The sequence below is a fragment of the Lissotriton vulgaris genome, chromosome 7 (assembly GCF_964263255.1).
Source record: "Lissotriton vulgaris chromosome 7, aLisVul1.2, whole genome shotgun sequence".
Classification (NCBI taxonomy): Eukaryota; Metazoa; Chordata; class Amphibia; order Caudata; family Salamandridae; genus Lissotriton; species Lissotriton vulgaris.
The window spans coordinates 122,555,098-122,569,187 of record NC_141695.1 but is presented as its reverse complement, the minus strand read 5'-3'; the positions used below and the strand labels follow the sequence as shown (position 1 = coordinate 122,569,187).

The window sequence follows — 14,090 nt, the reverse complement described above, 5'->3', positions numbered from 1 at the left end:
GGAAAGGTAAAACAAGCAAAACAAAATGAATATAGCGACAATCAGTAGCTAAAGCCAATATGTAGGCACTCTGTTACATCAATGACTGCAAGCAACGACTGACTAGGGTGAAATAAAACAAGTTTAAAAAAAAGTACACTGGGGGGAGGAGAAATGCGAGACACGGCATCAGAGAGCATAAAAGGAGACACGGCCTGGCGGCCGTGAAACTGAAAGTACGGCCGGCCGGCCGTGAATAATTAGGGGGTGAGAAATGCACTGGGAGGGCTGCCTTTGATGTGGTAATGCGAGGCAGGCAGGCAGGCGGCTGGTGGCATTGTGCACACGCTTTTAGGTCTCGCCTGTCGATGCGCATGCGCATCGAGCAAGCGAGACTATAGGGGCTCATCGACTCTTTATCTAACTTGCAAGGAATCGTGGCGATTCCTTGCAGTGCCCGTGACTTTTAAGGTCAATGCGCATGCGCATTGAGCTTATGCGCATGCGCATTGACCTTAAAAGCGCGTGCACGTCCGTCTTTGTTTACCCCCTCCGCCCCCTCCCCTTCCCGCCGTCTCGCATTTCGCAATGCCCTCCTAACAACACACACACCCTCTCCCCCGCTCCGCCCCCTCCCCGCCATGTCTGCCCCCTTCCCGCCGTCTCCATTTCGCAATGCCCTCCTAACACACACACCCTCTCCCCCGCTCCGCCCCCTCCCCTGTGCGATGAGGCATTACAACCCTCAAGTTGTTTCTAGGCGTGACAACAACGTATGCTCCTATAACCCTACTCTCCTCCCCCCTCCTCCTCTCCTCCCCTGCCTGCCTGCCGCTAGGCCGTGCCTCACCTACTCTCCTCCCCCCTCCTCCTCCTACTCTCCTCCCCTGCCTGCCTGCCGTGTCGCACCTCTCCCCTCTCCGCCCCCTCCCCTGCCCGCCCCCTCCCCTGCCCGCCGTGTTACGGTGAAAGGCTTGTCTTCTTCTCCGAGTTTTATCCTAGCCCTATCCATCGCATGAACGATGTGCGCCATGCCCATTTATCGCACGGGAACCATAGGCAATCCAGCATCTCTTTAGGGAGCCCTTGCTGGATACTCTTCTCACTACTCGACACTGGTACCTTCGGTAGAGCTCCCACTAATATCCTAACTCCGCTATAGATGTTCCTGGGAAATGAGCGCGCGGACCCACAGCTGGCAGACGTCGTATGGTTCTTCCGCTAGCGTAGTCTTTCTTCCGCCTTTGACCCGGAATGCGTGCACATGCGCATCCGCACTCGCGATAACCGCAGCAAATGGCCTGCTCGTTAAGCATGGCTGCCCCCTTTGCGGTTCGGCTCTGTGTCCCCGCCGTCTTCTCTGCTGTCGAATGTCTCCTTCCTGCTTTCCAAAGTTTTACGCATCCTACACACAGCCTTGTCGGCTACTGCGTGACACCAGGTAAGGAGTTGCATAAATATATGTGTTTAGTCTCAGTGTAAATGCAGGGTTAATACACTTCTTTGTATTGTCCTTCAATGCATTGTTGTTTTTCAGGTCAGTCTTGACTTTATGTGATCAACTGAAACACGAGCTTTCAGAGTAGTAATTAGACCGCCCCCTCCCCTGCCCGCCGTGTTACGGTGAAAGGCTTGTCTTCTTCTCCGAGTTTTATCCTAGCCCTATCCATCGCATGAACGATGTGCGCCATGCCCATTTATCGCACGGGAACCATAGGCAATCCAGCATCTCTTTAGGGAGCCCTTGCTGGATACTCTTCTCACTACTCGACACTGGTACCTTCGGTAGAGCTCCCACTAATATCCTAACTCCGCTATAGATGTTCCTGGGAAATGAGCGCGCGGACCCACAGCTGGCAGACGTCGTATGGTTCTTCCGCTAGCGTAGTCTTTCTTCCGCCTTTGACCCGGAATGCGTGCACATGCGCATCCGCACTCGCGATAACCGCAGCAAAGTGTAAACATAGTGTACCTATTCATGCCTCTCAGTTCAGTGAGTACTCTACGCTCAGACCTCATATGTTGACCCCCTCAACCCCTCACCCTCACTCACTCTCACTCATCCTCACTCAACCACCCTCAACCTCACTCACCCTCAACCCCTCACCCTCACTCACCCTCAACCCATCACCCTCACTCACTCACCCTCAACCCCTCACCCTCACTCACCCACCCTCAACCCCTCACCCTCACTCACACACCCTCAACCCCTCACCCTCACTCACTCACCCTCACTCACCCTCAACCCCTCCCCCTCGACCCCTCCCCCTCAACCCCTCACCCACCCTCAACCCCTCACCCTCAAACCCTCACTCACCTTCAACCCCTCACCCTCAACCCCTCACTCACCCTCAACCCCTCACTCACCCTCACTCTCACTCATCCTCACTCACCCTCAACCCCTCACTCACCCTCACCCTCACTTACCCTCAACCCCTCACCCTCACTCACTCACCCTCAACCCCTCACCCTCAACTCCTCACTCACCCTCACTCTCACTCACCCTCACTCAGCCTCAACTACTCCCCCTCACCCTCACCCTCACTCACCCAAAACCCCTCACCCTCACTCACCCTCACCCTCACTCACCCTCAATACCTCACTCACCCTCACCCACCCTCACCCTCAACACCTCACCCTCAACCTCAACCCCTCACCCTCACTCACCCTCACTCACCCTCACTCACCCTCACTCACCCTCACTCACCCTCACTCACCCTCACTCTCACTCACCCTCAACCCCTCACCCTCACTCACCCTCACCCTCACTCACCCTCACCCTCACACAGTGCAATAGTTCTCAGACCATTTCAGTTAGAGCTTTTAGAAATGTTTATGGCTTTTTTTATTTGTAATACTTTCGCATTGGCTACAGGAAACAAAAATGCTAAACATTTACAAAAAAACCCATAAACAATTCTAAAAGCACTAACTCTAATGGTGCGAGACCTATTGCATTTCCAATGCTTGTTTAGGGCTTGTGCTTGCGCAATGACCTAAAAAGCACATGCACTGCATGTAATCGCCAGTGGAATAGCCAGTGGTTAAACTCTGGATTCGCCACAATAGAGCTTCGCCAGCTATGCGCAAGCGCATCAGCAGGCGAGCCCTAAAAAGTTTAAGCAGAAGCATGTGGAAAGTGGGTTTGGGGGCAGCACCTTCAGCTACTGCCTATCATGACTTTTCCATCATCATCTGCTATTGGTTGGGCGGGCGGCCCATCAAGCTCATGTCATTTCCTAGATGGTTACACTGCCCCATTATTGCTCCTTTGGGTCCCAGAAGTTGTCCCCTCTCACTCCAGTCTCTCTCGCTTCCCATTTATTTGTGTTTGCTGCTTTACCTCTTTACCACTTTCTTGTCATCTCTGCCACCCCCTTGTTTTCACTTTGCTTGTTCACATTGCCTTGTCCTCCTTCGCTTTCACTTTCTCTCTCCTCTCACACTGCCTGATCCCCAGCCCCTTCATCCCACCCCCCAACTTCTCAGCTGCCTGTCCCTCTTTCCCACTGCCCCCTTCCTGTATGCGCTACTCTCCCACCCCCCACCCCTTACCCCACACCTCATCCCTCCTTTGGGCGCTCGTATCGTTGTCTAAGCCCCACTGCTCCTTCTGTTACAGGGCGGTCGGTCACCCACCACTTTAGCAGTTTTGGGGCGCCAGGGTTGGGGTGGGGGCTTCACTGGGCTCTCAGTTCTGTGTAACGTGAAACTCTTAAGCTTCTAAAGGCTCCTTTGACGTAAGGTCGGGAATATATTTCTTGCAGTGGAAGAAAGGGAGGGAGAAGGGAGGACGAAGAGAAGGACGGATGGATGGATGCAGGGATGGATGAGGAGCTGGATGGAGAGAGGGCTGAAGAGAATGGATAAATGGATGAATTGATGTAGAGTTGGATGGATGGATGAGAGATCGATGGATGAAAGAATGCAGGGATGGAGGGGGAGGAAGATGGAGGGAGATAGGAAAATGGATGAATTGATGTAGAGATGGATGGATGGATAAATGCAGCGATGGATGGAGAGAAGGGTGAAGAGAGAATGGATGAATTGATGTAGAGATGGATGGATGGATGAGAGATGGATGGATGGATGAATGCCGAGATGGAGGGGGAGTAGGATGGAGGGAGGAAAGATTAATGAATGAATGGATGTAGCAATGGATGGATCAGTGCATGGATGAATGGATGAGAGTAGGGTGGATGAATGAATGCATGGATGGAGAGGGAGGGAGGAGGATGGAGAGAAGGATGAAGAGATAATGGATGAATTGATGTAGAGATGGATGGATGGATGCGAGAAGGATGGATGGATGAATGTCGAGATGGAGGGGGAGTAGGATGGAGGGAGGAAAGATTAATGAATGAATGGCTGTAGCAATGGATGGATCAGTGCATGGATGAATGGATGAGAGTAGGGAGGATGAATGAATGCATGGATGGAGAGGGATGAGGATGGAGAGAAGGATGAAGAGAGAATGGATGAATTGATGTAGAGATGGATGGATGGATGGATGAGAGAGGGATAAATGGATGAATGCCGAGATGGAGGGGGAGTAGGATAGAGGGAGGAAAGATTGAGGGATGATTTGATGTAGCATTGGATGGATCAATGCATGGATGGATGGATGAAAGAATGATGGCTGTATAAATGGCGGGATGGACGGGGAGGAGGATGAACAGAAGGATGGAGGGACGATAGAAAAATGGACGAATTGATGTAGAGATGGATGAACGGATGAGCGTTGGATGGATGGATGAATGCATGGCAGGAGGGGCGGAGGATGGAGGGAGGGAGGATAGATAAATGGATGAATATATGTAAAGATAAATGGATGGTTGCTGGACTGAAAAAAGGGTGAAAGGAGAGAAGAACGGATGGAGAGAAAAGATAGAGAGATGAGTGAAAAGGGAGGAGAACGGATGGATGGAAGGTAGAGAGGAAAGATGGATGTGGCAGGAATGATGGATGAAAAGGAAGGAAACTGGAAAGATGGCGAGAAGAAACAATGGGAAAAAAAGGATGAACCGATGGATGGATGGATAAATTAAAGTGCAGCAAGGACTGAAGGTAGAAGAGCATGATGGGAAAATACAAAAAGAAAAATAGAGAATGGCAAAAGACTGAAAGAAGGATGGTGAGAAGTAAGGAAGAAAATTCAACAACGTCAGAATTCTCCAGTGGGAGCAGAATGACTGCTGGGCTCACTTGCCCAGGGATATTTGTGACATGGATTAAAGAGTGTGTGTATTTTTATTTTTCTAGCTCCCTTACCAGGCAGGCAACTAGAGGCAAATTTCGGAGGGGGGGTGGGGAGGGGGGCTAGGGTGACTGAAAAATATTTCTGGAGGGAGCTAATTCAAACAACCATACACAGAGTGGCTGTAAGAAGGGGTGAAAACATAACAAAAGCCTAATTTACAAGTAAATGGTTTCAATGGTGTTTTAAAGACCTGTTAAGTACTCAGGTGCGGCTGCAATTCGATCGTTGCCAGCCCGCAAAGCTGTGTCAGCCCGGGCTGACACACACGACGGGGGGGGGGGGGGGGGGGGGACTGAAGCCCCGTGAGCCCAATGGGTGTTGCGCGACTTTCCCTTACTTTCTTTTTTTTTATTTCGCAATTTTTATTAAACAGATGTTTATATGTACATACAGTACAGTGTCAGTGTATTTTCAGTACAGCGAGGGTAATACCAAGTGTACTTTCAAACATTCTTGTCGCCACCTGCGCGCTGGGCTGTGTGTATGGTTCCCCTCCTTCGCGGATTCTGAGGAGAAAGAAAGAAAAGAGAGCATGAGAAAGGAGCCCTAGGCCGAGCTACATAATGCATGAATGAATGAAGGCTCTGATAGGGAGTGACAGCTGTCCCGGGGCTAGCAGCAGGCCGGCTGCCCAGGACCCAGAGAAGTTGCTGAGGAATGACTATTAAAGGGACAGGTTTTTAGTCCTTCCTTTGCTGCCCTGTCCTTCACAGCTCAGTACTCCCCAGTCCATCATAGTTCTGTACTGCCCTGTCCATCACAGCTCAGTATTGCCCTGTCCATCACAGCTCAGTACTGTCCTGTCCATCATAGTTCTGTACTGCCCTGTCCATCACAGCTCAGTATTGCCCTGTCCATCACAGCTCAGTACTGTCCTGTCCATCATAGTTCTGTACTGCCCTGTCCATCACAGCTCAGTATTGCCCTGTCCATCACAGCTCAGTACTGTCCTGTCCATCATAGTTCTGTACTGCCCTGTCCATCACAGCTCAGTATTGCCCTGTCCATCACAGCTCAGTACTGTCCTGTCCATCCTAGTTCTGTACTGCCCTGTCCATCACAGCTCAGTATTAACTGGAGGTTGCTTTTCATTTTCGCTTTCCAGGTATCCATTCTACAGCCACAGTCTTAGCTTACGATTAATATGTAAATGAAATTAACTTAGACAGAAATAGTCTGAGATTGGGGAACACCTAATAAATACATAACGATTAATAAAAACATTATTTTCCTTTTGAGAAAAAGCCTCTGTCCCATTAAAGGAGAACACACACGAGCTACTTGAGAAGGGAGGAGCTTGTAGCACTCTGTAAAGATTTCAGGCCTTATTAAGAACTCAGCGGACAGGTTATTCCGTCACAACGATGATGGAAATCCCATCTGCTGAAATATAAACCCCATTACATCCTAAGGGATTTATACTTCGGTGGCCGGATATATATCACCGTTGTGATGGAGTAACCCATCTGCCGAGATCTAAATCAGGCCCTTTGGAAGGGTTACTCAATCTCAACGCTGACGGACATCCCGTCTGCCGAAATATAAACTCCATTACATCCTAAGAGATTTATACTTCGGTGGACGGGATATATGTCACCAATGTGATGAAGTAACTCCTCTGCCGCGATCTAAATCAGGCCCTTAGGGCGGGTTACTCCATCTCAACGTTGACGGATATCCCGTCTGCCGAAATATAAACCCCATTATATCCTAAGGGATTTAAACTTCGGTGGACAGATATAAGTCACTGTTGTGATGGAGTAACTCATTTGCCAAGATCTAAATCAGGCCCTTAGGGCGGGTTACTCCATCTCAACGTTGACGGATATCCCGTCTGCCGAAATATAAACCCCATTATATCCTAAGGGATTTAAACTTCGGTGGACAGATATAAGTCACTGTTGTGATGGAGTAACTCATTTGCCAAGATCTAAATCAGGCCCTTAGGGCGGGTTACTCCATCTCAACGTTGACGGATATCCCGTCTGCCGAAATATAAACCATTATATCCTAAGGGATTTAAACTTCGGTGGACAGATATAAGTCACTGTTGTGATGGAGTAACTCATTTGCCAAGATCTAAATCAGGCCCTTAGGGCGGGTTACTCCATCTCAACGTTGACGGATATCCCGTCTGCCGAAATATAAACCCCATTATATCCTAAGGGATTTAAACTTCGGTGGACAGATATAAGTCACTGTTGTGATGGAGTAACTCATTTGCCAAGATCTAAATCAGGCCCTTAGGGCGGGTTACTCCATCTCAACGTTGACGGACATCCCTTCTGCCGAAATATAAACCCCATTACATCCTAAGGGATTTATATTTTGGTGGACGGGATATATGTCACCGTTATGATGGAGTAACCCGTCCGCCGAGATCTAAATCAGGACCTTAGGATGGGTTACTCCATCTCAACGCTGACGGATATCCCTTCTACCAAAATATAAATCCCATTATATTCTAAGGTTTTTATATTTCAGCAGCCGGGATATGTATCACGTTGTGATGGAGTAACCTTTCTGCCAAGATCTAAATCAGGCCTAAATATACACATTCCAGCTTTCACTCTAGTCGGCGCCCAGACAAAAAGTAATGTTCATGGTGGCGCTCAGTTGAATTGGGTCTCCTTTGTGTTTTTTCAGGTTTCACCTCCTTGAGAGTCCTCACCAAGGGGTGTGGCTTCAATTCCACCAGCGCGTCCCCCCTTGAGACAACGCGTCAGGCACTTGCGACAGTGACGGATATCGAGGCTTGCGACACCAACCTGTGCAACAGCCGCCAGTTTGAGAACACTCCATTCCCACTGGCAAACATTAGTTTTGGTAAGTGCCCTATCATGGTGATGACGGTGGGAGGAGATGTGAAGCGGGTGTCAGACACCAAATCGAAGAGTTATTGGGTCCATTCTCACACCTTTCTGCACAGTCCCACTCTAGCTTGACTCAAAGGCCCCAATTAAATCAATTGGATGGGATACCCAGGAATTTTATTTTTGGTTTAAAAACCTTTACTTTACCTCAAACCCCTTTAGTCTCATCCATGAGGACTGCTGGGAAAGGACTGGTTGCACCGGATAAGAACTGGCCTCCTCAGGAAATTATGCTCTTGGATAGTAAGAGGATTCAAAGTGAGTTTCTGTAGGATCTATGATGTTACAACGCGTTATTTTACAACGCATGCTGTAACATCGCAACTTTTACAATGCAGGTTCCATTACAACGGATGTCATTACAACGCAGGATATTACATAGCAGATGGTATTACAACGCATACCATTACATCGTAAGTATAGGTAAGTATAATTTATTTTAAAAAATAAAATTAAGTTAATTTTATTAATTTTATTTTACTAATATAATTAAAATAATTTAAAAAATGTAATTAATATAATTTAGTTAAATAAGTTTAATTTAATTTTAAATAGGAATTAATGTAATTTAATTAAATTAATATAATTTTATTAATTTAATTTAATACATTTAATAATAGTAATTATTTAAATATAATTATTTAATTAAATTAATATAATTGTATTAATCTTATCTTTATTTAAATAAGTTTAATTTAATTTTAAATAGGAATTAATGTAATTTAATTAAAATAATATAATTTTATTAATTTAATTTAATAAATTTATTAATAGTAATTATTTAAATTTAATTAATTTAATTTAATAAATATAATTGTATTAATCTTAAAATTGTAATTAATTTCATTTAATAAATTTAATTAATTTTAATTTAATTAATTATTTTAATTTAATTAAAGTCATACTTTAAAATAAATAAACCCTAAAAATACCCCTGAACCCCAAAACCCAAAACCTGCCCTAAAACCTAAAAACACCCCTGTACCCCAAAACCCAACCCCTGCCCTGAAACCTAAAAACACCCCTGTACCCCAAAACCCAAACCCTGCCCTAAAACCTAAAAACACCCCTGTACCCCAAAACCCAAACCCTGCCCTGAAACCTAAAAACACCCCTGTACCCCAAAACCCAAACCCTGCCCTAAAACCTAAAAACACCCCTGTACCCCAAAACCCAAACCCTGCCCTAAAACCTAAAAACACCCCTGTACCCCAAAACCCAAACCCTGCCCTGAAACCTAAAAACACCCCTGTACCCCAAAACCCCAAACCTGCCCTAAAACCTAAAAACACCCCTGTACCCCAAAACCCAAACCCTGCCCTGAAACCTAAAAACACCCCTGTACCCCAAAACCCAAACCCTGCCCTGAAACCTAAAAACACCCCTGTACCCCAAAACCCAACCCCTGCCCTGAAACCAAAAAACACCCCTGTACCCCAAAACCCAAACCCTGCCCTAAAACCTAAAAATACCCAAACACCCCAAAACATATACCTCAGTACCCCAAAACATATACTCCTATACTCATACTTATTTTAAAAATTACTTAAATTAATATATTTAATTTATATTAAAAAACATAAATAAATATATTTAATAATAATTAATATTAATAAAATTAATTAAATTAAATTAAATAAAATAAATAAAAAAAATACTTACCAATACTTACGATGTAATGGTATGCGTTGTAATACCATCTGCTATGTAATATCCTGCGTTGTAATGACATCCGTTGTAATGGAACCTGCGTTGTAAAAGCTGCGTTGTAACAGCATTACGACGTAAAAGTTGCGTTGTAACAGTAACGCACCGTTTCTGTATCTGTTACAGAAAAAACAGTGGCGCTAGAGGAGAGAATATGAGGGGCTGCCAAAGAGTTTTGAAAGGAGACTTACAAAAGCAAGATTCAGGTGCACTAGTTAGTTTTCAGGGTTCTGGCCAAAGCACTGAAGCTTTGACCCTCTGGCCTGTAGGAAGGTCACCAACAGGGTGGTGCCCAGAAGTTCTTGTGCACTAAGATGTGTCCAGTTTACAACATGCAAATCAAACACATGAGAACCAACCAACAGATGCTTCACCATGTTCATTTAAGAAAGAGATTCAGAAGGACTGACAATGAGAGGGATATTGGTAGGGTTCATGTGGAGGCCATGCCTCAGGTCTTGGCTTCCATTCAACAGCCTCATGTTTTCTGGATGTTGTAGATGTGAGTCACTAGAATTGAGCTTGTTGGATAAATGGACCAGTTTGCAAGTTGTGTCTGAGGAAAGTAAAATAACTATGAGCACTTCTTTGGCTCCTGCCAGAAGGATACAAATAATACAGTAAATAACAATGTAGACAGACAGACAGAGAGACAGACAGATAGGCAGGCAGGTGGGCAGGTGGGGCGGATGGACGGACGGATAGACAGACAGACAGATAGACAGAAAGAAGTAGTGAGGGCTTTCATGGGATGGTTCATTTGTTCTGCACAGTCCCTTCATTAGTGATGACGTTTCAAAATGGTGTTTCCTGTGCCATGCCATCCTTGTACTGCCCATGAGAAAAAGCTATCCATCCTAGCAGCAGCCAGCTGAAGACATCTGAGTCCTGAAAGGATGGAAGGATGCTGCTGCCAAGGAGGCTGAAGGTACTCAGCCTCCCTGAGGCAACACTAGCAGGAAGAACCCCCTTTACATAGTCCAGGTCTGTGTTCTTGGAGCGGGATGACCATGGGGTATGGTACTTTAGGAGAGGCAGTGGCTGTGGTGAAGACTCTTGATCTGCGCGTTGTCACGGTAGAAGGACCTGCAGCTGATCAGGGCGAACACACTGACCATGTAAAACCCTTCCTGCTTCTTAGAAGGTAGGATGCAAAGGTTGGACAATAGTAAGAGATCTCTTCTCCTGAGCATGATTGTCTGGCATCCCTCTGATGGTAAGAAAGACTGGTTTGTGTGCATTGTTCCACCTTAAAAGAGGCGAATGGATCAGAAGAGTGTTCATGCCCCAAGTGCTTTTTATTTTATTTTCTTGCATGAACTCACTAATAATTACAACTAACTTCAAGTGACTTAATCCGCCGTCAGAAACTAGAGGAAATGTTTCAGTTTTCACAGAGCATAAGACTAACTCAACAGCCAACATTTTTACCACAATAATCAATAACCACTGGGTTAGCCGTCGACTTTGAGTTAACGAGTAGTTTGTCATCTGCAATAAAGCACTTCAGAGTCTCGTCAGTGATAGTAAGCGCTATATGAATGCAATTACAATACAATGTAACAGTGAAAGAGCGGAATCAATGTCCTCAAGAAGGAAAGCACAACATGGATACAGAGTCCAAAACACCGCAAGATGAGAGTCACAGGGAACTCATCCCATCCTCATCCTCATCCCAGTCTTTACCTATGGCCTACTGTGCATTAAAAACCAGATTGATTCACTTAAAAGCAATCACAGACACGGTGATGGCCCCAGAAAGGCCACCATGTCTGTGGTTTTACCCATTCATAGTGGGTCTCAATTTGTGACCTAACTCATTATTATTCATGAGGTGGGATGAATTGCGACTCACTACGATTGCCAATTTTCTGAACTGTCTTATAAGTATATAGGTCGGATCGCAAAAGACATACATAAAGTTGGTCCGCAAATTGTGACCGTTTTTACCGATTGCATTGGAGTACATGATGGCCAACGTGAGATGAATCCCACCTGAGACAGGAAACAAAAGAGGGCTGCTCGAATAGTAAACCCAGCTCAACCTTAGCTGGGCGCATGATGAAAATAGCATGTAATAATCCACATTTGTAAAGCGCAAACAATCACCCGTAAGGGTCTCTAGGCGCTGGGGGACGTCGGGAAGATTAAGCAAGCTATTGCCCAGAGTCACATGGTGCTGGGCTAACTTGCCACTGGCACCAGGGATTGAACCGTGATCCCCAGATTCCGGAGTCAGTCGCCCTGGCCGCAGCGCCACACCTCTTCCAACCCCTTCCTTTATTCCAAAGCATAGGCAGAGGCCTGGAAACCAGGGAGGGTGGATGGGGAGAAATCACTGGTAGAAGAGTAATTGGGACTAAGAATAAAAACACCCGTGAACCAGAGTTCTCTCGTATACTGAGGATACTCTGCCGACGATAATATCGAATGACAGTGTTCTCTGAGGACCAGGGTCCATGTTTACAAATCCCACGAAGAGGCACACAATGGACCTCAGTTCAAGAAATTAAAAATCTACTTGTTGACCTTCCTTAAACACCCTCCAGTGACGATTATTCCTGCCCCAAATAGGTGAACAAAGTAGCCTTTTTAATACATCAGCTTAATGTCAATTTAGATGCCTGGTTACCTTTTTCAGCCAGACCAAAGCTTACAAACTGTCTAACTTCTGTAACGAATACATCGATCAAGATAAATTGAAAATGAACGTTTAACATCCAGACAATGCAATAAACATTCTCGTCAGAAGAAGGAGAAAGGAAGGTGGAAGAAGAATTTATTCAGAAGAATGGAGAGAAAAGTTGGAATCAGGTAGAATGTGATGATCAGGTTTTAAGAATCCCTCATCCTCCAAGAATTTTAGAAAAGTAGGCCTACACAAAAGACCAGATCATTCTCCACTTCTCCCTGCTGATGTAAGTGAAACCACAAAAGACAACTTTGTAAGAAAGAAACTTCAAATCTGCTGTAGGTAAAGGCTCAAATGGAATAGATTGAAGAGACTTCAAGACTAAAGGAAGACCCAGAATGGAGCAGAAGGACAAGAAAGAGGTTGGTCTCAAAATTGAAAACTGAAAACCATGTAAACAATCTTCCCACCAGTCCATCTGCTTCCTCAAAAGAGCTACAAACCACTGTGCTTTAAGGGTGGAGAGAAATACATTCATGTGAAACTCATACTATAGAAATTGCAGAGTACATGACAACATACAAGAAATAGGAGGCACAGCACGTGAAGGACACAGCTTTTGAAATACATCCCAAATGTGTGGCATATGATGTTAGAGTTGAAAGCCTTCTAGAATCCTGAATTGCTTCAGCCAAATAGGGAAGAGGACGCTTTTCCTGCAAATTCAACCTTTCAACTTTCAAACCGATATCAAAAGCGTAAGAGAAAAATTGATAGTATGCAGATCAAACTCGTAAATAAGATGGTTTAGTGAAGAAAGAAGAACCATGGACTTGAGAAGTGGGAACCATGACTTATGTGACCAAAATGAGATCAACACTGCCACTTCCACGTCCACTTCCTGCATCTTTAGATGTCATTCTGGAATTAGAGGAAATGTAGGATAGGCATACAAAGTCTCTGTGGCCACTTATGAAGGTCCTCTTGGACAGAAATATCTTCTGAGACAGTGTGAACCCTCTGCACAGTTGACTCTCCCGAGTTGTCCAGGCCTTTGAGATGGTTTGCTGAAATCACCATGTGCTTCTCTGCCCATAATCCCAACGAAACCTCACCTTGCTCAAGGGTCTCGAATGAGTGATACTTTTTGTATGCCGCTGTCTCCGTGTTGTCTGATCTCACTAACATGTTGCACTTGTCGATGGAAGTAAAGGAGAGTACGATAAACTGGTGTCAGCTCCTTCCAGTTCAAGCATCTATGAGTCTCTGATGGGGCCATCTTGCTTGGACTGGAATAGCACCACAACCTAAGCCATGGTGTCTGTGTTCAAAACCTTTGGCGGACCTAGATGCACCAAGATTCCTTTGCACAGGCTCCATGGACTCAACAAGCCCCATTGCAGCTCTGACTTGATCTCCTGTTTCACCAGTGTTAGCGCCCCCATGGGTTCGGTTGATGAATACAATGTCAGGGAACGTACCAAAGTAAAGGACAAAGTTGCAGTATCACCCGCTAAACAGTAAGGACAATTGTGGTCATATGCCCCTGTACCTCCATCAATCTGTATACAGCTCCTTCTTGAAAAATAAACAGTGCAGTAAATAGATGCTAAAGGCGGTTTTGTCTCTTTTTGTGGCA

The 14,090-nt window shown here is 45.6% G+C and overlaps 1 protein-coding gene across 1 annotated transcript in view; it reads left to right on the top strand.

Annotated features, from left to right (window-relative positions):
- LOC147700976 (ly6/PLAUR domain-containing protein 5-like) overlaps nt 1-14,090 on the top strand; it is a 68,021-nt gene that overhangs the window by 38,088 nt on the left and 15,843 nt on the right. Inside the window, exon 3 of the mRNA XM_086929809.1 lies at nt 7,886-8,065. Within this exon, the coding sequence (XP_086785935.1) occupies nt 7,886-8,065 (180 nt within the window). The remainder of the gene's footprint in view (nt 1-7,885; nt 8,066-14,090) is intronic.